Genomic DNA, 22,371 nt, shown 5'->3' on the forward strand with positions numbered 1-22,371 from the left:
CTTTTTAAAATCTGAGCGACATGGACGTTTTTTCCCCCGTCTACGGCCAGTGATTTGTTTGCCAATCAGTGAAGAAGGTTTCCTGTCACTAGTGCCATCAGTAAGGGGTATTGAATTAGGTTCTGTGGTATTATCTTCTACTTCATTTAGAGATACGAGGTGTCCATGGTGGCCTCTACTCCAGTCTTCACCTGAAGTAAAAGAAATAATGATTTTCCCCCTATTTTTCTTTTTTTTTCAATTAACCAAATCAAGCTTTATTGAAACAATAGCAAGGAAACATACTAAAATGGAAAATACAAGAAAAACAGGATAACATATGATAAGTAAATCACTAGTAAATATATGAAAAACAGAAGACAAACAAAAACATCATAGTATTTGTAAATGCTTTGTAAAGATTGCAGAATATAATTTCTAGTAAAGATAGCTAAAATTTAAAGGAGGTTTCCAGTGAAATACTATTGCTGACCTATCATCAGAAAAGGTCATCAATAGTTGATTGGCTGAGGTCCATCACTCAGGACTCTGGACCATATGCTGAGCGGGCACATGCTGTCAGCTCTGCAAATACACAGAGGTTGGAGCGGAAGCCTCCACACCAACCTCCATATAGTAGTATTGATTTCAATGGCAGCCATGCCTGCAGTTACAAGCACCATCCACTACACAGAGGTCGGCACGGAGGCTTCCGCTCCGACCTCTGTGTATTTGCAGCACAAGGTCATCAATATTATTTCACTGGAAAACCCCTTTAAATTTTAAAACATCATTTATTATTTTCGCATTGCAAGAATTATTATGCCAATCAAATGTAAGAAAAATGTAAAGCAGGGTATATATTCATTAACATCCAAAATATACCTAGAAGGAGTTGTCAGAATGTCCCAGTGGCCATTCAGGGGTATGTGTATTTCAGTTTATTATTTTAATGCACCTAGGCCTATTGAAGAGGAGTTGTCCGGTGAATGGATAACACCTTTAATCACTTTTTCTATATTCTGTTCATTTGAGGAGGTGGGTTAACAAAAAAAATATCAATTGTGTTTCCTTTTTAACCCCTTAAGGACCAGGTTGTTTTGTACCTTAAGGACCAGACAGTTTTTAGGGATTTTACCCATGTGGCGGTTTTACTGCTCCATTTTTTTTCCTTTAGCTACCAAAATTATTTTTGCTGCGTTTTTTTTTTCCGTGACATATAGGACTATTTTTTAAATATCTTTTTCACTGACTTTTTTTTCCGTTTTTTAGTTTTATTGGGGGTAAAATGCTAAAAAAAATGATTTTTTTTAACATTTATAGTTTAAAAAAAAATTATTTTAATATTTACAATAAAATAAAGTATGGGAATGGGTTCCTCTATTTATTTCGGACATTTTGATATATAGTATGTATGGTTTTGGTTTACAGGGCGCATACGGCGACGGTTTTTGTTGGCGTCTGCTTTGTGTTATTCTCTTTCTTTTGTATGTATTGTTGTTTTATCTTACTGATGTATGTAATTGTGTTTTTTACTATCTGTGTCCCCCATGACGCTATATAAGACCTCTGGGGGACATTCACTTTTTTTTTTTTTTTAACTTTATTTGACACTTTCCACTATAGCTGGGGCGTCCATAGAAGCCCTAATTATAGGGGAAAGCAACCCCTGTGGTGACATTAGTCACCTGCAGAGCTGCCAGGGTCAAAGTCTGACCCTCCAGCTCTGCAGTAGCAGGGAATCCCGGGAGGTCACATGACCCCCCGAGGCTCCCGTACTGAAAGTACATGTTACTTTCACTTTCTCCTAACAGTGATCATTGAGCACTGTGTATCGGGGAAGCAGAAGGCAGGAAGGGTTAAAAACCCCTCCTGCCTTCTGCACCGGGTTATCAGCTGTCACTAACAGCTGATAACCCGTACCTGCCTCTGAATGATTGCAGAGCAGGAGGCTTAGAGCACCGCCGTATTTTTACTATCGGTGGTCCTCTAAGCCCAGGACCAGCCGCCGTATATATACAGTGGCTGGTCCTTAATGGGTTAAGATGTTCTTGATACCAAACCGTGTAGCACAGAGTGTTATGCTGTTTCAATAACTCCCATGTAATGGAAATAGCATAGTGGCTGCACTACGCAGCTTCAATTATGCCCATTAACTTCAATGGCAGTTATAATAACACCAAACTAGGTGGATGAGTAGCCAGACGTGGGTTTCTCATCTAACCGGGTAATGTGACAGCCCTTTTAGCCCTGTGATCATATCTATCAGACATTTCTGGCATATCCTGGGAGTATAATATTACATATTAAATGGGGCTTTCCGGCATTAAACTATTGATGACACATCCTCAGGATCGGTCATTAATAATTGATTAGTGGGGGATCAGCTGTATAGTGGTTGTGCCTGGTATAGCTGCTCCATTCCATTCACTTCAATGGGCTGGAGCTGCTCTCAGGCCATGTGATGAAAGAATGTGATGTCAATGGTCTCTTCAATCAGGTGATCAGAAAAGATCCCAAGTAGGCAGACCCCCAGCAATCAACTATCTTGAGAATAGATCATCTATAGATTAGGAGAATGGAAGAATCATGAGTAAAGAAATATAAATTAAAGGGCTTCATATCTACCACAATCACACTCCGCTCACCAACTACTTCTCTTCCTGTTTCAAAGTCTGCAGTCTGGATTCTAATAAAACTGCCTTCCCAATAAATTCACAGCCTGCAAACAGTGCAAGTGTCGCCTAAAGACATGGTGTGTACCCCCATGGGGTCCATATAACACAGGTTGAGGCAATAAATGGGTAATAGTAATGATCAGGTGGAAGATGATATTCTGAGCTTCCCATTAATGGAATACATTCAAACAAGATTTATGAAAGGCTCTTACCGTTCACCGACACCGATATGGATTTATCGAGTCCACTCATTGTTACGTTAGAACTTTCCTGCAAGAATCCCACAAAAAGAGATGAGAAAAAAAAAGACCCCTAATTTATCTTATGTCCATCAGTACTTTGCACTATCTGCGCTCCCCAGCCTTAACTGAATGAAACTGTGGACCACCATCAAATTAAAACACTTCACCATGGACTCCTCTCCTGGGCACCAAAGGAGTGGGATGTGTCTTACAGAGATCCTTCACTGACTCCTGACCTCAGCGACATCGGAACCCCTTTGGTGCCCCGAAGCAGTTATAGGTGATTGATACCCCCATATTTGTCTTGGGGAAGCCCCAACTCACCGCCCTTGGAGGATCCGTGGAGGCACGGAAAAAAGCAGCGCCGTGAGGCCCAGGATACATCACTTCCCAAGACTTCTTCAGCAGCAGGGGATCCCGGTAAGCCCCAATCCAACTGTGGCGCCCTGATACGGAACCCTGCGACACAGCCACTGGCCCGCAGCGGCCTAGCGAAGTGCAAAGCCGTGGCGTAATTTCCAGTCGACACACATGTGGCATAGCCCCCCCAGCACCCCAAAGACGTTGAAGAGAACTGCGGTGCCACTCTACAATTGGGAGGACCCCGCTTACCATTCTGGGCAAATCCGCCATCTCCACACCGCTCCGCGGGCATGGGCTGGATGGTTCCGGAACCTTGGTCTGAAGTTTCGGCCACCGTGAATGTTGCAGGGACACGGCCACTCCACTACCTCTGGCAAAGACCTTCGGTGACCTCCACTTGCCCGCTGCTCCCGCCCTGGACCCCCTGCGACAAGGTCATTGATCCACTGTGGCCTAGCTGTGCATAAAGCTGTGGCCTAGAGTTCAGGCTGATCTGCGTGTCGCCTGGCCCCCTGGCACTCATTACCTGCTGCTGGGGGAACCCTTCCTGATACATTGGAGGATTCTGCCACCGTTGCCTCACCACTACCTGGGTGCGGCCAAGTTGGCTCCGGAGGCTTGGGGCCCCAACTGCTGCGGACACTGGGGGGGGGGGGGGGGGGTCCAACCACTCCACGCCCTGGAGCGTTTCTGGTGGCAAAGATTCTCTGGCAAACTACATCTGCGCCGCTCCTGACACAAACACCTACAGTGCAACTACCTGCCCACTGAGGCCTAGTGACAGTCGGAGCCGCGGCCTGGATTTATGAACACCCTACTCATCGCAGGAGCATCGCGGCTGCACTGGATGGAATTGGAGGTAAGAGTCGGCGCAGGGGGTTCACATGGTCCACCAACACCAAGCACCCTGCAGCCAACTGCTGAGACCCACGGGAGTCGAGAGCCATAACACACAGCCTGGGTCACTTCTGTCCCCATTGCTGCCCTAACAAGTGTTATTGCTCAGGACTGTTGACAAACTGGAGAAGAGAGGCTGCACCAGTGAGAGCACAATATAGCAAGACAGTTTAAACCCCTATAAACCAACACCACTGTAAACCGCGGGAGAAAATGCTGGCCATGATTCAATCTCTTAGGGTGCCACTAACTTGGATGGCTACTGCATAATTATCAGATGAGAATCCACATCCATATCATCGACCTGCTGATAAATCTTCATTGATCTTACAGATGGAGCGAAATTTTTGACCTTTGTTTATGCAAGCTGTGAAACCCCTAAACCTGGAGAGGTCCAAGTATGGACAGATACTTAAATGAACGCAACGCGGGTACCTCGACATGAGCGACACGCCAGCTGGATTCGGTGAAAAATAACAGCAACCGGAAAACAAAAAAGTAAACCATCTAAAACTGCTAAAGAAAAAGAACACAAAGGATTCATCTGTCTATGTCCCCACCAAAGCCTGCCTCACCCCGTGCCACGGCTATAACAGATTGTTACTCTTTGGAACTTGACACCTCCTCTTCTCCATCCTCCTCCAAATGTATGTGTCTTCTATCTCCCTCTGGACTGTTGAAGAGGAGGGACCTGTTATATCTCTGCGCTCCACGGATCTGGGTTGCTGACCCACATTCATGCAGACAAATAGCTTTACTATCAGAGATACTGATAGGCTTCAATCTATTCTCCCCTCTATACTCAACCCATCGCAGAAGGGCTTCACACGTGGAAGAAATGCTTTAAAAAATATCAGAGCTGCTATAGCGGCAACGGTTGCCACACAAAGTCCCAATAGTCCAGTATTGATGCTATTGAGTCTAGATGCTGAGAAAGCTTTTGATAAAAATATGATACTGGGTGGCGTAGCTTTGGACAGACATATGTAAATTATAAAACATGATACGCGTATACAAATGCCACCAGTAGCCTCACAGTTAATGGCCTTAATACCCCAACCATTGACTTAGTTAGGGGGGCCCGTCAAGGCTGCCCCCTCTCCCCATTACTTTTTAATTCATCCATAGACCCATTGCTCAGGTACTTAATAAATACCCTACTCTTTAATGGAGCCAGCTAGGCTGATTTGGAAATTAAGGCGGAATCATTTGCAAACAGCATATTTTTGATAGTCAGCAGCCCAAAAGAGACACTGACGCCCTTATTACAAGGAATCGAGAAAATTGGAGAGCTCTCTGGCTATACCTTAAATTGAGACAAAACGGAAGAGCTACTATTAAAAGGATTGGCTAAACTTTTGTGGATGGCCCAATACCCCTTCCATTGGGAAAAGCATTCCATACAATATCTGGGAATACAGGTCACAAGATGCCCTTCTAAATTATATAAAACAAACATTGAACCCTAAATTAAAAAACTGAAAATGATTGTAAATTTATGGAAAAACTTCACTCTGTCCTTTTTGGGAAGAGCTAATCTTTTAAAACTGACAGAATTTCCCCATCTGCTATACATCCTACATTCTCTGCCCAGATTTTTAAAACTAAAAGACATAAAAAAGATCAATTATTTATTTATATAGAAACTTTGTTTGGGGTGCGAAAAGACCGTGCAGAGCTCTTAAAACATTGCAAAAACATAAAGTCAATGGTGGAATCAATCTCCCTCATATAAGGGACTACAATCTAGCAGTACAGGCTCGCATTATTCATGATTGGATATATTCCCAGACGAATTTTACAAGCAAGCTGCTTGAGCAGAAAATGTCTGGCCCAATACAGTTACAAAATATCCTTCACCTCCCTACGCAGAAGTACCAGAGACTGAAGCGTAACCCCCAAATACTTGTGGCTTGGAAGACGTGGGACAAACTACATTGCCACAGTCATGCATCCCCACATATATCCCCACAACCATCTTTTATTAACAACCCCAACTTTCAGCACAATAACCCACACAACATTTTCTAAGATTGGTGGGCTCGAGGGATTGACTCGATAGACAAACTGCTACACAAGAAAGAAAAACGTATTTTGTCACATGAGGAAATGAAACAGAAGCTCCCTGAGCTGTCAGTTCTGCTATTTTCATATTTACAGGCTAGGCCCTATATCCAGGGACTCTTGTCGCACCTCAGGAGATTGACTGGACACAGACAGGTGTCACATGGACTTCTAGGATGGTGGGCGTGCGGGGAATGATATCCAGGCTGTATAGAGTAATACGGAATATGCAGGAGCAGGATGATATTGACCTACCGGATAGAAAATGGTCTCTGGACGACCATTGATCATGGAATCGGTGTTGTTGGCTTACAAATATTTGCCCTCGTCCAAGTTCCTGGAAATGAGACTACAGGTCGTCCACAGGTCTTATCTAACCCCTGCAAGAGGGCATCACATGGGAATCTACCCCACCTCAAATTGTTTTAACCCTTTCCAATCCCATTTGTATCCTGGTTTTCCCAGGGGGCTTACTCTTTTTCTGCAGTTATACAATGGCGCTGTACGCTGGCTAAAGCCAGTACTGCATGAGGTGACACGTTGGATGGGCTCCGACAGCAGAGAGGCTGGCAATATACAGTAAGAGAACCCCGACAGACGTCTTCCAACAACGGAGCTGTATAGCCTTAAATCAAAATGTCTTCAGACGTCAGACAGTGGATTGTTAGGGTTAAATGCAAAGCACCAAATGCCAATTTATGCCACAATTTATGAACATATATCCGCAGATCAAGACTTTCTGGTCTCTAATTTGTGAGTATAACTCTCTTTTTGTTTCTCCTTTTTATTATTCCTACATATTATCTTGCTCCTACTTTTTTATTGTTTCTTTTATTAGTCTCTGGTTGACAGTTTATAAAATGAGAAAATTATATATTGGGACTGTGTCCACCTAAACCTCTGCTGATCAGCAGTCAAAGATTGCTTCATGCTGTATCAACATATGTACTGGTCCAGCTATTAGACCTTAGAGTTGTTAAAGATGTCTGAATCATGGTTATGATGCTAGATATGTGTCTCAATTGATTAATAAAAACATTTAAAAAAAAGAACTATTTCAGCACAATGGAAACTTGAGCGATACTCCCAGTGGTACTGGGATGTGGAACTGTCTTATGTCCATCTGTGCACTATCGGTGCTCCCCAGCCTCAACTGAATGAAACTGTGGACCACAATAAAATTAAAACACTTCACCAAAATTGAAACTTGAACGGTACTTCCCCCCCAAACGGTACTGGGATGTGGACCTACCAGTTAAAAAAAATACATTCTCATCCAGGAGAAGGAAGAATATCCACTCAAGGAAATGGAAACTAACCTACACTGACGTGCCAAAAGCATTGAGACAGGAACCAATATCCTGTAAGATGCCCTATAGCCTTGTAAAGTGTAGTAACTAGATTGGCATCAATTTCACAAGTGGACAGTCAAGGTGTAAAGGAATATTGAGTGCCGACTGGATAGCTACCCACAGCTCTAGGACATTTGTAGGTGCGGGGTCTCTGTTGTAAATGGATCTCTCCACCACATTCCATAAATGCTTGACTAGTCTCATGTCAGGTGAATGTGCAGGCCACACCATTCGTAGGAACTCTCCAGAATGCTCTGCGAACCAATTCTGGACAACTTGTGTCCAAAGACATAGTGCATGATCTGGCTGGAATGTCACATCATTGTGGGGGGTCCATGTAGACCATGATGGGCTGCAAATGGTCACTAAGCAGTGAAACATAGCAGACACTCGTGAATAATATGTTTAGGCAGATCAGTGGACCCAACCCCTACAATGAAAACAGCCCCACAGCAGCAGAGAACAACCACTAGCCTGCACAGTGCCTTGCTGACAACTGGAGTTCAAGGGGTCTATACAACACATGAGCCTGAAACAATTGGTACCATGACTCATTGGACAATGCCACATGTTGCCAGTCCTTTAGGGTCCAACTAGCAACCTCAAGAAACCAGATGAGGTACTGTCTCAAGTGTTGTCTTCTGCTACCATGTCCAATGGAAGCTAAAGAACGCTGCATTGACCTATAAGATATGTGTGTGGGGCCTGCTGCATTGAATGTGGATGTGATTTCTGCAAGACTTGCTTGACTCTTTACATGGACAATTCTAACCAGATGACTCTGGCTATTCAATGTGATAGCTGTGATTGGTTCATTGAGTGCTGCAGGGATTGGCTGCGCCGCGGCACTCGAGAACCAATCAGAGCCAGCGCTTCCTGGAGGCGGGGTTTTTGAACCCCTGACCAGGAAGCGCTTATGAAAGCTACAAGCAAGTGTGTCACGAACTTCTGAGGAGAACTGCAGTGGAGTGGACAGCGGCTGTTATGCAATGCATTCGTTCTTTTTTAATGCAGCGCAAGCGTATTTTCAGGGTGGTGCTTCAAAAAAATTGTGTTATGGCTACCAGAAAACACAGTGATATCGCACAGAACATTGCTGCGATATCCTCTCAGTGATATCGCTGTCACCCGTGTGATAGAGGCCTTAAAACACTAGAAACCATTTGCAGCCACTATAACTGACAGCCCACAATAACCAGATGACAGAGAGCACACAGTATACTACACTGCTGCCGGAGAAGATAAGTAGAAAGCTCCATTACATCTGTCTGTAGAGGATTTACAGAAATCTCAGCTTCATCTACCTGATGATAAAGTGGGACATGTTCCTCTTCCTCTGGACAATCCTGGGAATATAGAGGACTGTGACATCTCTCTGGAGGATTTCTCTGACTGGATCCATCTATAGGAAATAACCAGAAACACTAAATACATTATATATCTGATGATCAGCTGATGGCGGGACTAACCGACCCTCAAAACGGTCCTCTATAATCAATGAAGGCCTCCTCTTACCCGGTGATGGGAGGGGCTGATGATCCTCCATCATGACGTCCTTGTACAGATCCTTGTGTCCTTCTAAATAGTCCCACTCCTCCATGGAGAAATAGACAGCGACGTCCTGACACCTTATAGGAACCTGACACACACAATATACCGTCATCCTCCAGACTCCTTCCTTGGCTGTATTATATAATGCCCCCCATTCCCAGCAGCGCTCACCTCTCCGGTCAGCAGCTCAGTGATCCTGTGGGTAACTTCTAGGATCTTCTGCTCATGTATCAGTGAATGAGGTGAAGGCTCGGTGATGGGGCTCTGGGTCTGGCTCTGTCCTCCTGCCACACAGGGGGTCACACACTCACCAGACAACTTCTTCACTACTGTGTAATCCTGTGGATGGTGAGACACTGATCACTACATGGAGGCTAAGAATCCTTCACCTTTCCCGCCATTCCCCTGTTTATTACTAGAGATAAGAGTGACATCATGTGAAGCTCTCACCTCCCCAGTTATCCAGTAGATGATCTCCAGGGTGAGGTCTAATATCTGGGCAGCCATGTGGTCTCTGTCCTTCTCCATCCTTGGTGGGTCATTGATGGAAAGGACCATCGTCTTTATCTGTGAGAGTCCTGAGCCTAAGGAACCTGAAGGGGACAAGAGCATCTTCCATGAAGGGTTTTACTACAAGGGAATTATAGAGGATTAGTGACAGCATATAATAGAGGTGATTTAGCTATGAAGGAGTGTTATATAATATCCTGATCAATAATCTGGTATATATTAATCAGCCGCCCCTGCTATATAGTGAGTACAGAGCCACACAGTATATACATTATTGTTAGGGAAATCATCAGAGGGATTTTATAGTGTTTCATTGCCTGGTCCAAATTATATGAGAAGTGTGTACACAGATCCCCGACACATGACACGGCCTGTATCATCCGACAATGAAGCTCTTCTGAGTTTATTACAAAGCAGACAACGTATATATGTTCATTTACGAATGGTCAGAAATACATGCCCCCTGTAATCATAAGAACTCATGATTGGCTCTGGGTGCTAACGGTTTAACATCTGTTACTTAACACCTCAAGGCGTGTCACTCCAAACACGTAATTCCCAGGAATAGAAACTTAGTTCTGTACAAACTGTCCTAGCAGTGGAGGATTAGAAACCGTTATCTCTAGACATTCCTAAACCGTGACAGGATATAGAGAGAATATGAGCCTGTCCACATACCAGTGTACAACATGAACTGCATTAACCATTTAGACGCTGGTTATCAATTTTTTTTGTGCATATTTTATGCCCTCTTTTTCTCTGGTTGACCATTACTAGTGGGGCCACTGCAGGGGACACTAGTACTACTGGGGTCGATATAGGGGACACTATGACTAATGACACCACTGCAGGGGTCACGATTACTACTGGGGCCAGTAAATGGGACACTATGACTACTGAGACCACTGTGGGGGTCACTACTATTACTACTGTGGCTTCTGTGTGGGACAGTATTACTACTGAGGTGACTGCAGGGTGGTCACTATTACTTCTGGGACTGTTTTAGGGGACAATATTACTACTGAGGCCACTCTGCTTGTGGCAGCATACCTCAAGCTGACTTAGGCCGCCTGCACACGAGCGTTCCGGATTCCGCTAGCGGATTTTCACGCGCGTATGGTACCTAAATGTGCTTGCGGATAGGTGCGGATGCGTGAAAAATCACGCGCGGATATACGCGGATGTGTTGCGGAAAAAAACGCGCAGAAAAACCAGCAGACACCCCTTATTGTAAACCCAACCCCTAGAGAACTGCCCATTCCTTGGAAAACAGCTTAAAAACCAACACCCAGACTCCGTTTGTCCCTCTTGCTTGTGCGAGCACCGTTAAATTATTGATGTCTTTGTGGGCATGGTTGATCCATGTAACTTTTTTCAGGGGCTTCTCCAGCGTGACTTTATTTCAGTCACTGCAAAAAAATTCACAAGAGGAATTCATTACTACAGATTTTGCATTCTTACATCCTGCATTGGCAAGAAATACTACCTATCTCCCTCTACAAATTTGCCTGTGAAGCTCTGCTGTGTGTTGGGACGCCTTCTACCATGCCTACTTCCTGTAGTCATAGCAACCAGTGACTCCATCCACAGCTGCACTCCGGATGTACTGCGTGAAAAAACGCACCCATTCACTTGTATTGGAGGCTTCACGCGCAGAATCCGACCCAAACTAGAACAGGTCGCAGATTTTTTCACGCGCGTGAAAAAACGCGATACAAATCCGTCCGTCTGGGGACAACTGCGGATCCTCATAGGAGTATATTGGCTGCGGTCTGGGGCAGATAATGTGCCTAAAATAACGCACTGGAAATTCCGTTCGTGTGCAGGCAGCCTTAGGGTATGTTTATATGTGTCGGAAATGCTGCAAAATGTCCACAGCAGAAGTTTACGCCGCAAATTCTGCAGCATTTCTGCATCCAAAAAGAAGGTAAAACGTGTACCACTGGCGCGGATTTTGATTGGAAATCAGCCGTGTACTGGCAACTGATTTCATACAATGCGGCGCTTCCTTCACCTCCTCCGAAGGTTTCCCACTGTGAGCGCTTCCCGGCTTCTACTTCCCAGTGGCCTGGTCAGATGAGGCCACTACACAGGGGTCAGAGCAGCAGCTTCCGCTCTGACCGCAATGTATTCTGGCACTGACCGCCAGTGCTGCCTGGAAAACCCCTTTAATATAAAATTTCTGAATATGTTAGCCTTGCCCTTTAATTTAAGCCACACCCGAGGGGAAGGCCACTCCCATTTCCTTCCAACCTGCTGCTGCAGTGTCGCCCTGTGAAGGACTCTCCTTGGTTGACATCTATGTAACTATAATAAACCAAGAGCCTAAGGTTTCATGCATACGGCTTGTGGGGAATCCCACAGGGGATCCGCCCGTGCCCACTGTCGGCGACCCTCTTTGTCTACTCTGTATTGCAGATGTGTCAGCGTCGCACAGGCGCAGTACAGATTTTCCCCGCGCCGTAGATGATGCGCAGCTCCTGCGGTGATTAATTGCCGCGTATAAGATGGCTTCCATTGACTTGTAAGCCGTCCACACGTACCCCGATCTAAAATAGAGCACGCTGTGATTTTATTTATGGAAATTGTGTCCGCAAAAAAAATCCGCTTGTGTGTGTGGAGTGGAATCTCCACGCACATCCATGGGCAAATTGAGCAGCGGATCGCCCACGCTGGTGACATGCGCTGGATCTGCAATTAAATTTGCCTTGTGTGCAATGAGGCTGTTAAAGCAAAAAAATGTATGGCCGTTTAGGGACAGTCTGGTGTACCCTAGTGAATGACGTCATATGACCCGTGATGTCATATGACTGAGGAATTAAATGACAGAGCCCACACAGTTATAGGTTCAGCGAAGAATTCCCACCTGATGGGTATCGGGCATCTGTATTTATAACCCCCTTACATCGGGGTGTCACAACATCATTGGACATTTAATAGAGATGAGCGAGCACCAAAATGCTCGGGTGCTCGTTGCTCGAGTCGAACTTTCCACGATGCTCGAGGGTTCGTTTCGAGTAACGAACCCCATTGAAGTCAATTGGCGACTCGAGCATTTTTGTATATCGCCGATGCTCGCTAAGGTTTTCATTTGTGAGGAGGAACCGGAGGCACACACTGCAAAGGGTTGGCAGGGCCAGGCAGCGACCCTCTTGAAAAGGGGCGGGGCGATAGCCCACAATGCTGTACAGAAGCAATGAGAAATCCAATCCTGTGCCACCTCCATCAGGAGCTGCACACGTGGGCATAGCAATGGGGAATCCATGTGCCACAAACTATTCATTCTGTCAAGGTGTCGCATAGCTCAATCGACACTGCAAGGGAAAAGCCATCTGCGCTCTGCCCCCTACCCAAGTCAGTGTCTTTGTGCCAGACAGGTCAAACACCGTGATGGGAGCTAAGTTTGCACCAACAGCATAGGTGGGTCCTAGGAAACCCAAGACATGAACCAAAAATTGATCTGAGCGGCCAAACATGGCAGACTTGCACCGCGCCCACGACATAGGCCTCGGCCCACAGCTTCAGCAATCCTAGGCAGGAAGCGGACTTTCACTGCAGCAAGGACATAGGCCTCTGCACAAACCCTCAGCAATCGCGGGCCTACAGCGGACTCCAATGCTAGCGTAGCTGTGCACGTCTCATTAGCGCTGTATTGCTCCTGTAGTTTGTCCCAATGCAGTGCCCCAGATAGTAGAGCTAACGTCAGATGAAATACAGGTGGGCTTCAGCCCACACTGCATGCCCCAGTCAGACCGGGGTTTTTTATAAATAGTCACAGGCAGGTAGAACTCCGCAATGGGAATTCCGTGTGCACCCACAGCATGAGTGGCTCCCTGGAACCCACCGGCAGTACATAAACTAATCCCATTGCAGTGCCCAGCACAGCTTAGGTAATGTCAGATTAAATGCAGGTGGGCTTCGGCCCACACTGCATGCCCCAGTCAGACTGGGGTTCTTTATAAGTAGACACATGCAGTTACAACTCCGTGTGGACCGACAGCATAGGTGGGTCCCAGGAAGCCACCGGCGGTACATAAATAAATCCCATTGCATTGCCCAGCACAGCTGAGGTAACGTCAGATTAAATGCAGGTGGGCTTCGGCCCACACTGCATGCCCCAGTCAGACTGGGGTTCTTTATAAGTAGACACATGCAGTTACAACTCCGTGTGGACCGACAGCATAGGTGGGTCCCAGGAAGCCACCGGCGGTACATAAATAAATCCCATTGCAGTGCCCAGCACAGCTTAGGTAACGTCAGATTAAATGCAGGTGGGCTTCGGCCCACGCTGCATGCCCCAGTCTGACAGGGGTTTTTAATACATAGACACTGGCAGGTACAAATCCCTAATGTGAAGTCCCTGTGGACCCACAGCATGGGTGGCTCCCTGGAACCCATCGGCGGTACATTAATGTATCCCATTGCAGTGCCCAGTAACATATCACTAGCAGCAGTATAGGGGGAGCACAGTCTTAGTTCCATTTCAGTAGTAGTAGCAGTCAAGACAGGCCACAGTAACATTCCCGTTGCAGCAGTTTAGGGAGATAACAGTCTCTTTCACATTTCAGTAGTTGCAATATAGACAAGGCCCCAGTTACATTTATGTAGCAAACGTGTAGGCCAACCCCACACACCTTGCTGTAGCATGAGTGCAGGCGAAGCCTATAAAAATTACTAGGATTACACTGTAGGCGAGGGCCCCAAAAAATTGGTGTACCAACAGTACTAATGTACCTCAGAAAAATTCCCCATGCCCAACCAGGAGGGCAGGTGAAACCCATTAATCGCTTTGGTTACTGTGGCTTAATTTGTAACTAGGCCTGGAGGCAGCCCAGTTAAAATAAAGACACGGATTACTTACTGGTAGTTTCATTTCCAGGAGTCATCACGACGGCCCCATTTACATATGGAGGTTGCCCTCTGACCTCAGTAGGGACAGGAAGAGAGTTTAAAAGCACCTCCCTTTCCACCATGCTTTAGTGACTTACAAATTATTACGGTGGACAATGTTTACTAAACCAAAATTTACCTTTATTCGGTCGTATTTACATTGAAAAGAACATTAATTATTCTAGAAGGGAGGGAACTATGGGCCGTCGTGATGACTCCTGGAAATGGGACTACCGGTAAGTAATCCGTATCTTTCCAGGTCGTCATCCCGACGGCCCCATTTACATATGGAGTATACCAAATCATACGTGACTTTTAGGGTGGGACTACTGCCTGGAGGACTTTTTGTCCGTAGCCCAGGTTTTTGTCTGACTGGACGTTAACCCTATAGTGTCTGATAAACGTGTGTTATGCTAGACCAGGTGGCTGCTTTGCAGATTTGCTCCGCAGACGCCTGGCCTTTTTCTGCCCAAGAGGAGGAGAGAGAGCGTGTGGAGTGGGCTCTAATTTTTCCCGGGGGATCGAGGCCCCTGGCTTTATATGCCTCTTGGATAGCAGTCTTGATCCATCTCGCAATGGTGCCCTTAGATGCCGTCTTTCCTTTTGCCGGCCCCTGAAATTGGATAAAGAGGTTGTTATTTTTCCGGAAAGAGCGGGTAGCTTGTAAATACACTAGAACGGCTCTTCTAAGGCCTCCTTCCCACGAACGGATTTACGCTGCGTAAATCCGCGGCAAAAATCCGCTGCGTTGCCCCATGCTATTAGGTTTTATTGAACCTAATAGCACAATGCACACGATGCGTAATTCCACCGCGGAATTACGCACCGTGAAATCTCCCGTTCTCACCCGCAGCATGTTCGATTTGCTGCGGGTGTACGCGCTGACGGCTTCTATTGCAGTCAATGGAAGCCGTCCGTTCACGCTATCTCCCGCTGCAACCAGCGGAAGATAGCGTGAAAAAACGCTTCCCCGCCTACCGCCGCGCGTCATGTGACGCGGCCGGCGCGTCATATGATGCGGCCGGTGCGTCACGTGACACGGCCGGCCGCGTCATGTGACGCGGTGGGCGTGTCACATGACGCGACGGCGGTGGGCGGGGAAGCGTCTTCACGCTATCTTCCGCTGGTAAGTATGGGGTCTCTGGGGGGCGCCGTGACGGGCTTCACTGCGTAATATTACGCGGTGGAGCCCGTCACGCTCGTGGGAAGGAGGCCTAACATCTAGGCTGTGAAATTCGCGTTCTCTATCATTGCGAGGATTTTGACAGAAAGAGAGCAGGGTGATTGTCTGCTCTCTATGGAATTTCGACACTACCTTCAGTAGGAAGGCTGGGTCTAGCTTAAAGGTGATTCTGTCATTTTGTATAAGCATGTAAGGTTCAATACAGCATAAGGCTTGTAATTCCCCTATTCTCCGAGCCGAAGTTATGGCGACTAAAAGGGTAACTTTTAGTGTGAGTAATCTTAGTGGGAGTTGGGAGAGGGGTTCAAAGGGGGGGTTGGCAAAAACTATTCAAGACTAGGTTTAAGTCCCAGGTAGGGAAAGTTTCCGTAATAAAAGGCCGAAGCTTATCTGCCCCTTTGAGGAATCTACGAACCCAGCGGTGTTCTGCCAAAGGAAAGTCTAGTTAAGACCCCAGTGCGGCTGTCTGAACCTTATGGGATCTTGGGCTAAGGCCTTTTTCCTAGGCCTGCCTGCAAAAATTCCAGGATTGCGTGGTATGTCGATCTCTGGGATTTTGCCTGGATCTATTTTGCAGAGGTCTGTGAACTTCCTCCATATCCTATCATAGATGGTTGTAGTGATAGGTTTACGCTCTTTGTTAAGGTGGTAATTACTTTATGGCAGAGTCCCTTCCCTCGCGGTATCATGCTTTCAGCATCCATGCCGCTAGTTTCAATTTTTCGACCCCCGAGTAGTTTAGCGGGCCCTGGAGAAGATCTTCCACGGCCGGTAGTAGAAGTGGACCCCGGATCGTCAAGGCTTTTAGCAGGGGATACCAGGGTCTTTTGTCCCACATGGGGGCAACTAGGATGACTGACACCCGGCTGATCTGGATTTTTCTGAGGGTGTGGGGGATCAGTGGGAAGGGGGGGAAAGGTGTAGGCTATGTCCCTGTCCCAGCTTTGGGACAGGGCATCTACTCCGCACGGGTTGTCTCCTGTATTTAGCGAGTAAAAGTCCCAGCACTTTGTATTTCCCCTCGTGGCGAACAGGTCTATCTGCGGTTCTCCCCACTGGCAGATTAGTTGATCGAAGACTCGCTGGTTCAGCTCCCATTCTCCCGGAAGGACGCTCTGTCTGCTCAGGAAGTTGGCAACGATATTTGTGGACCCTTTTAGATGGATCGCTAAGAGGGACAGCATGTTGGATTCCGCCCAGCGGAGTATCTTTGCTGCCAGTTGTTGGAGGTGTGCGTGTCGCATTCCCCCCTGGTGACGAACAAACGACATAGCTGTCATATTATCAGTCAAGATTTTAACATGCCTTCCCTTTAAATGGGGTTCTGTTGCATGAAGGGTCTCCCAGATTGCTCTTAATTGTCTATAATTAGATGAGCGCTTTGCTACCTGGGAGTCCCAGGTTCCCTGTAGATTTAGGTAGGCTACTTGCGCTCCCCGTCCTGTTTTACTGGCATCTGTTGTGATGGGTACAGCGGGTTCTCGCGACCAGGAGGTACCTTTGTTTAGGTTCCTCTGTGAGGTCCACCAGCGTAGGGACTCTCTAACTTGGACGGACAGGCTCACCTTCTTATCCGGGGAGGTCTGCCGTTTGTCCCACCTGGCAAGGATGAACCTTTGTAGTTGACGAGTATGGGCTTGTGCCCATGGTATTATCTGTATGCATGCTGTTAGAATACCGAGCACCTTCATCATTTCTCTGGTAGATGCCGTAGTAGCCCGACAGAGGGAGGTTACTGCTTGGATAAGGTCTTCCTTCCTAGATTAAGGAAACCGAGATTCGTGGATGTGGGAGTCTAATAATACGCCCAGGTATACCTTTTGTGTACCTGGGTTCAGGTCGGACTTCTGTTCATTGACTATCCACCCTAAATTGTTTAGGGTAGACAGGACCGTGGATAGGTCCGTGCGTATGGCCTTTTCCGTTCTTGACACAAGCAAGAAATCATCGCATTATGGAAAAATAAGGATTTGGTTCCGTCTGAAATAGGCTACCATTTCTATTATTATTTTTGTAAAAACCCGAGGAGTGGTCGAGATTCTGAACGGTAGGGCCGTAAACTGGTAGTGCTGGATTTTGTCACCCTCCCGCAGGGCGAATCTCAAGTATTTATGATGGACTGCGGCTATTGGGACGTGGTAGTATGCGTCTTTGAGATCTATAGAGCACATTACATTGACTTCAGGAGGTGGCTGCCGGGTCCTCCTCGGAAAGGATGGTTTTCTGTAAGTCTGCCGTCTTTCTCCAGGATCTTGTCCAAGACGGGCCCAAACATGTATTCCCCTTGGAATGGGATGGCGCAGAGTTTTATTTTTTGATGTTATGTCTGCAGCCCCAATGCCCTTCTTGCAGTATTGCTAAGGACCCCGGTTTTTGCGTCATATCTGACGGTCTCTGCTGATGCGTCGGCCAGAAAAGCGGTAGCCATTTTTAGGAGGGGAAGACAACTGGCTAACTCCTCTCTAGGGGCCCGGTCCTTAATAGAGGCTTCCAGCCTGTTTAGCCATAGGACCATGGATCTGGCCACGGAAGTTGATGCAATGCTGTCCTCGTGTGAAGTGTCTTCAAAGGGCAAGAGGGCTTTCTTGGCTACCTTTGCGCTTTGTATATTGACCTTAGGGGTGTCTCTGTATAGGCGGACGTCCTCAGGAGCGAACACAAGCCGGCCTTCATCTGCAAACACCTGTTGCAGGGTCTGGTTGACCGGGAACATGGCCGTACATTTCGTCCTGAATCGTCCTGGGCGGGTGATCCTCTTTTTTCTGCATTGTCTCCCTCACTGCCTTGATGAGGTGCGCAATGTCGTTTGAGGAGAAATAGTATTTTTTCTCATCCTCTATTAGTACTAGCGGGTCCCCTAGTTCTCCTTCTGACAGGAGTTCCAGGGATTCACCGGAAATTGAGCTCGCCGATTCAGTTTGTCTTGGTCTTTTAGGACCCGTGACGGACCTGGCTGAGCCTGGGGGAAGGACGCCATGGAGGCCTGTAATTCTTCCCTGATCATAAAGAGGATGTCAGTTTTAAACGACGCTTTTCCCCCCGCTAATATCTTTCATGCTCGCATAGGGCTTTTCTTGAGCTTTTTGCTGCAGAGCCCTTTTTTATTCTTTTTCCCTGGGGTCTGCCTTAATCTTTGGACCTTCCCTATCCATCTAACCCATACAAAACAATGGGGGAGAGAAAAAGGGGAACATATATGCATCCGATCCAGTACAAATGGCAATTTGCGCATTCCATTTTTGGCATATAGCCTACTCACGGCTTGTAGGGTATCTGTTTCTCCTTCTCGTGCTGAGCTGTCGCGAGTAGACATGCTTTTGGCACTTCTAGGCAGTCAGCAGGATACCTCCATGGAGTAGAGCTTGCTTTATATAGAAGAAATTTCAAATTTGGCGCCATTTCCGGGTTCTCTGCCGGTAGCCACGCCCCCTACGTTGAGCGCGTGACATCACCACGCCTGATGACGTCACCGTTATGCGCGCCAAGGAACCAGGAGCCCAGGGAGGCCACGCTGCTGTTCCCTGCAAGGAGTGACTATCCCATCACAGCAGCGGCGGCCTGAACATGCGGACCGCGCGAGGGAGACTTGCGCTGCTGAGGCGACTTATGGCTCCTTCGGCGGCGCAGGTCGGGGATGCAGGGACTACAGCGGTATGCGGCCCCGACCTCTACCCCTCCAGGGGGATCGCACAGCGTGCGGTAAGTTTTCTTTCTCCACAGATTCGCTGGAGCTCTGCTTCATCTGGCCACCGTAGGGACAGGAAGACACTAAAGCATGGTGGAAAGGGAGGTGCTTTTAAACTCTCTTCCTGTCCCTACTGAGGTCAGAGGGCAACCTCCATATGTAAATGGGGCCGTCGGGATGACGACTAGGAAAAATTGGTTCAGGTGCAAGTTTCAACGCTTTAATGAGAATTGAAACGTATAAACATTGTTTACAAAAGTAATATGACTGAGCCTTGTGGGCCTAAGAAAAATTGCCCGTTCGGCGTCATTACGTGAGGTTTCAGGAGGAGGAGCAGAAGGAGGAGGATGAATATAATACACGGATTGATGAAGCTAAAAGGTCCCTGTTTTTTATGGTGATAGAGATGCTTCCATCCTGCGGGTGCAGCCTACGTATTGTTTACGTACCGCTGCTGTCCGCTGGTGGAGAAGTCTGGGGAAATCCAGGCTTTGTTCATCTTTATGAGTGTAAGCCTGTCGGCACTGTCAGTTGACAGGCGGGTACGCTTATCCGTGATGATTCCCCCAGCTGCACTAAAGACCCTCTCTGACAAGACGCTAGCCGCAGGACAAGCAAGCACCTCCAGGGCATAGAGCGCGAGTTCAGGCCACGTGTCCAGCTTCGACACCCAGTAGTTGTAGGGAGCAGAGGCGTCACGGAGGACGGTCGTGCGATCGGCTACGTACTCCCTCACCATCCTTTTACAGTGCTCCCGCCGACTCAGCCTTGACTGGGGAGCGGTGACACAGTCTTGCTGGGGAGCCATAAAGCTGGCAAAGGCCTTGGAGAGTGTTCCCCTGCCTGCGCTGTACATGCTGCCTGATCTCCGCGCCTCCCCTGCTACCTGGCCCTCGGAACTGCGCCTTCTGCCACTAGCACTGTCGGATGGGAATTTTACCATCAGTTTGTCCGCCAGGGTCCTGTGGTATAGCATCACTCTCGAACCCCTTTCCTCTTCGGGTATGAGAGTAGAAAGGTTCTCCTTATACCGTGGGTCAAGCAGTGTGTACACCCAGTAATCCGTAGTGGCCAGAATGTGTGTAACGCGAGGGTCACGAGAAAGGCATCCTAACATGAAGTCAGCCATGTGTGCCAGGGTACCTGTACGCAACACTTGGCTGTCCTCACTAGGAAGATCACTTTCAGGATCCTCCTCCTCCTCAGGCCATACACGCTGAAAGGATGACAGGCAAGCAGCATGGGTACCCTCAGCAGTGGGCCAAGCTGTCTCTTCCCCCTCCTCCTCATGCTCCTCCCCCTCCTCCCCCTTAACGCGCTGAGATATAGACATGAGGGTGCTCTGACTATCCAGCGACATACTGTCTTCACCCGCCTCTGTTTCCGAGCGCAAAGCGTCTGCCTTTATGCTTTGTAGGGAACTTCTCAAGAGGCATAGCAGAGGAATGGTAACGCTAATGATTGCAGCATCGCCGCTCACCATCTGGGTAGACTCCTCAAAGTTTCCAAGGACCTGCCAACCAGGCCCACTCTTCTGTAAAGAATTGAGGAGGCTGACTCCCACTACGCCGCCCATGTTGGAGTTAGTATTCCACTATAGCTCTACGCTGCTCATAGAGCCTGGCCAACATGTGGAGCGTAGAGTTCCACCGTGTGGGCACGTCGCACAGCAGTTGATGCACTGGCAGATTAAACCGATGTTGCAGGGTCCGCAGGGTGGCAGCGTCCGTGTTGGACTTGCGGAAATGTGCGCTGAGCCGGCGCACCTTTCTGAGCAGGTCTGACAAGCGTGGGTAGCTTTTCAGAAACCGCTGAACCACCAAATTAAAGACGTGGGCCAGGCATGGCACGCTGCCGAGCTGCAGAGCCGCCGTAGGTTACGGCCATTGTCACACACGACCATGCCCGGTTGGAGGCTCAGCGGCGAAAGCCAGCGGTCGGTCTGCTCTGTCAGACCCTGCAGCAGTTCGTGGGCTGTGTGCCTCTTCTCTCCTAAGCTAAGTAGTTTCAGCACGGCCTGCTGACGCTTGCCCACCGCTGTGCTGCCACGCGACACCGACTGCTGGCGACGTGCTGCTGCTGAACATCTTGATTGCGAGACAGAGGTTGCGTAGCAGGAGGAGGGTGGTTTAGTGGAGGAAGCATACATCGCCGCAGATACCAGCACCGAGCTGGAGCCCGCAATTCTGGTGGTGGGTAGGAGGTGAGCGGTCCCAGGCTCTGACTCGGTCCCAGCCTCCACTAAATTCACACAATGTGCTGTCAAGGAGATATAGTGGCCCTGCCCACCTGTGCTTCTCCACGTGTCCATTGTTAAGTGGACCTTGGCAGTAACCGCGTTGGTGAGGGCGCGTACAATGTTGCGGGAGACGTGATCGTGCAGGGCTGGGACGGCACATTGGAAAAAGTAGTGGCGACTGGGAACCGAGTAGCGCGGGGCCGCCGCCGCCATTCTGTTTTTGAAAGCCTCCGTTTCCACAAGCCTATATGGCAGCATCTCCAGGCTGATCAATTTGGCTATGTGCACGTTTAACGCTTGAGCGTGCGGGTGCGTGGCGGCGTACTTGCGCTCAAACAGTTGCGCTAGCGACAGCTGGACGCTGCGCTGAGAGACATTGCTGGATGGGGCCGAGGACAGCGGAGGTGAGGGTGTGGGTGCAGGCCGGGAGATGGTCGTGCCTGTGTCCTGAGAGGGGGGTTGGATCTCAGTGGCAGGTTGGGGCACAGGGCGAGAGGCAGTGGTGCAAACCGGAGGCGGTGAACGGCCTTCGTCCCACCTTGTGGGGTGCTTGGCCATCATATGCCTGCGCATGCTGGTGGTGGTGAGGCTGGTGGTGGTGGCTCCCCGGCTGATCTTGGCGCGACAAACCTTGCACACCACAGTTCGTCGGTCGTCTGCACTCTCACTGAAAAACTGCCACACCTTTGAGCACCTTGGCCTCTGCAGGGTGGCATGGCGTGAGGGGGCGCTTTGGGA

General features: G+C 48.2%; 1 protein-coding gene and 1 pseudogene across 3 annotated transcripts; both read right to left on the reverse strand.

Moving 5' to 3' along the window:
- The window catches only part of LOC136620553 (zinc finger protein 850-like), a 493,122-nt pseudogene that overhangs the window by 2,112 nt on the left and 468,639 nt on the right, over window positions 1-22,371 (reverse strand).
- LOC136620550 (gastrula zinc finger protein XlCGF66.1-like) lies at window positions 14-10,628 on the reverse strand. 3 transcript variants are annotated; one of them, XM_066595400.1, is made up of 6 exons: window positions 9,577-10,628; window positions 9,298-9,465; window positions 9,091-9,214; window positions 8,880-8,999; window positions 2,870-2,927; window positions 165-191 (listed from the first exon to the last, which is right to left on the reverse strand). In XM_066595400.1, the coding sequence occupies exons 1-5, from the start codon at window positions 9,736-9,738 to the stop codon at window positions 2,917-2,919; spliced, it is 585 nt and encodes a 194-aa protein (XP_066451497.1). In that variant the 5' UTR covers window positions 9,739-10,628; the 3' UTR covers window positions 165-191; window positions 2,870-2,916. The 3 variants fall into 3 exon arrangements, with proteins under 3 accessions (XP_066451496.1, XP_066451497.1, XP_066451495.1); XM_066595398.1 differs by lacking the exon at window positions 165-191 and adding an exon at window positions 1,969-2,542 and having other exon boundaries at window positions 8,880-8,977; XM_066595399.1 differs by lacking the exon at window positions 2,870-2,927 and having other exon boundaries at window positions 14-191; window positions 8,880-8,977.

Source organism: Eleutherodactylus coqui, chromosome 3, assembly GCF_035609145.1.
Source record: "Eleutherodactylus coqui strain aEleCoq1 chromosome 3, aEleCoq1.hap1, whole genome shotgun sequence".
NCBI classification, from domain to species: Eukaryota; Metazoa; Chordata; class Amphibia; order Anura; family Eleutherodactylidae; genus Eleutherodactylus; species Eleutherodactylus coqui.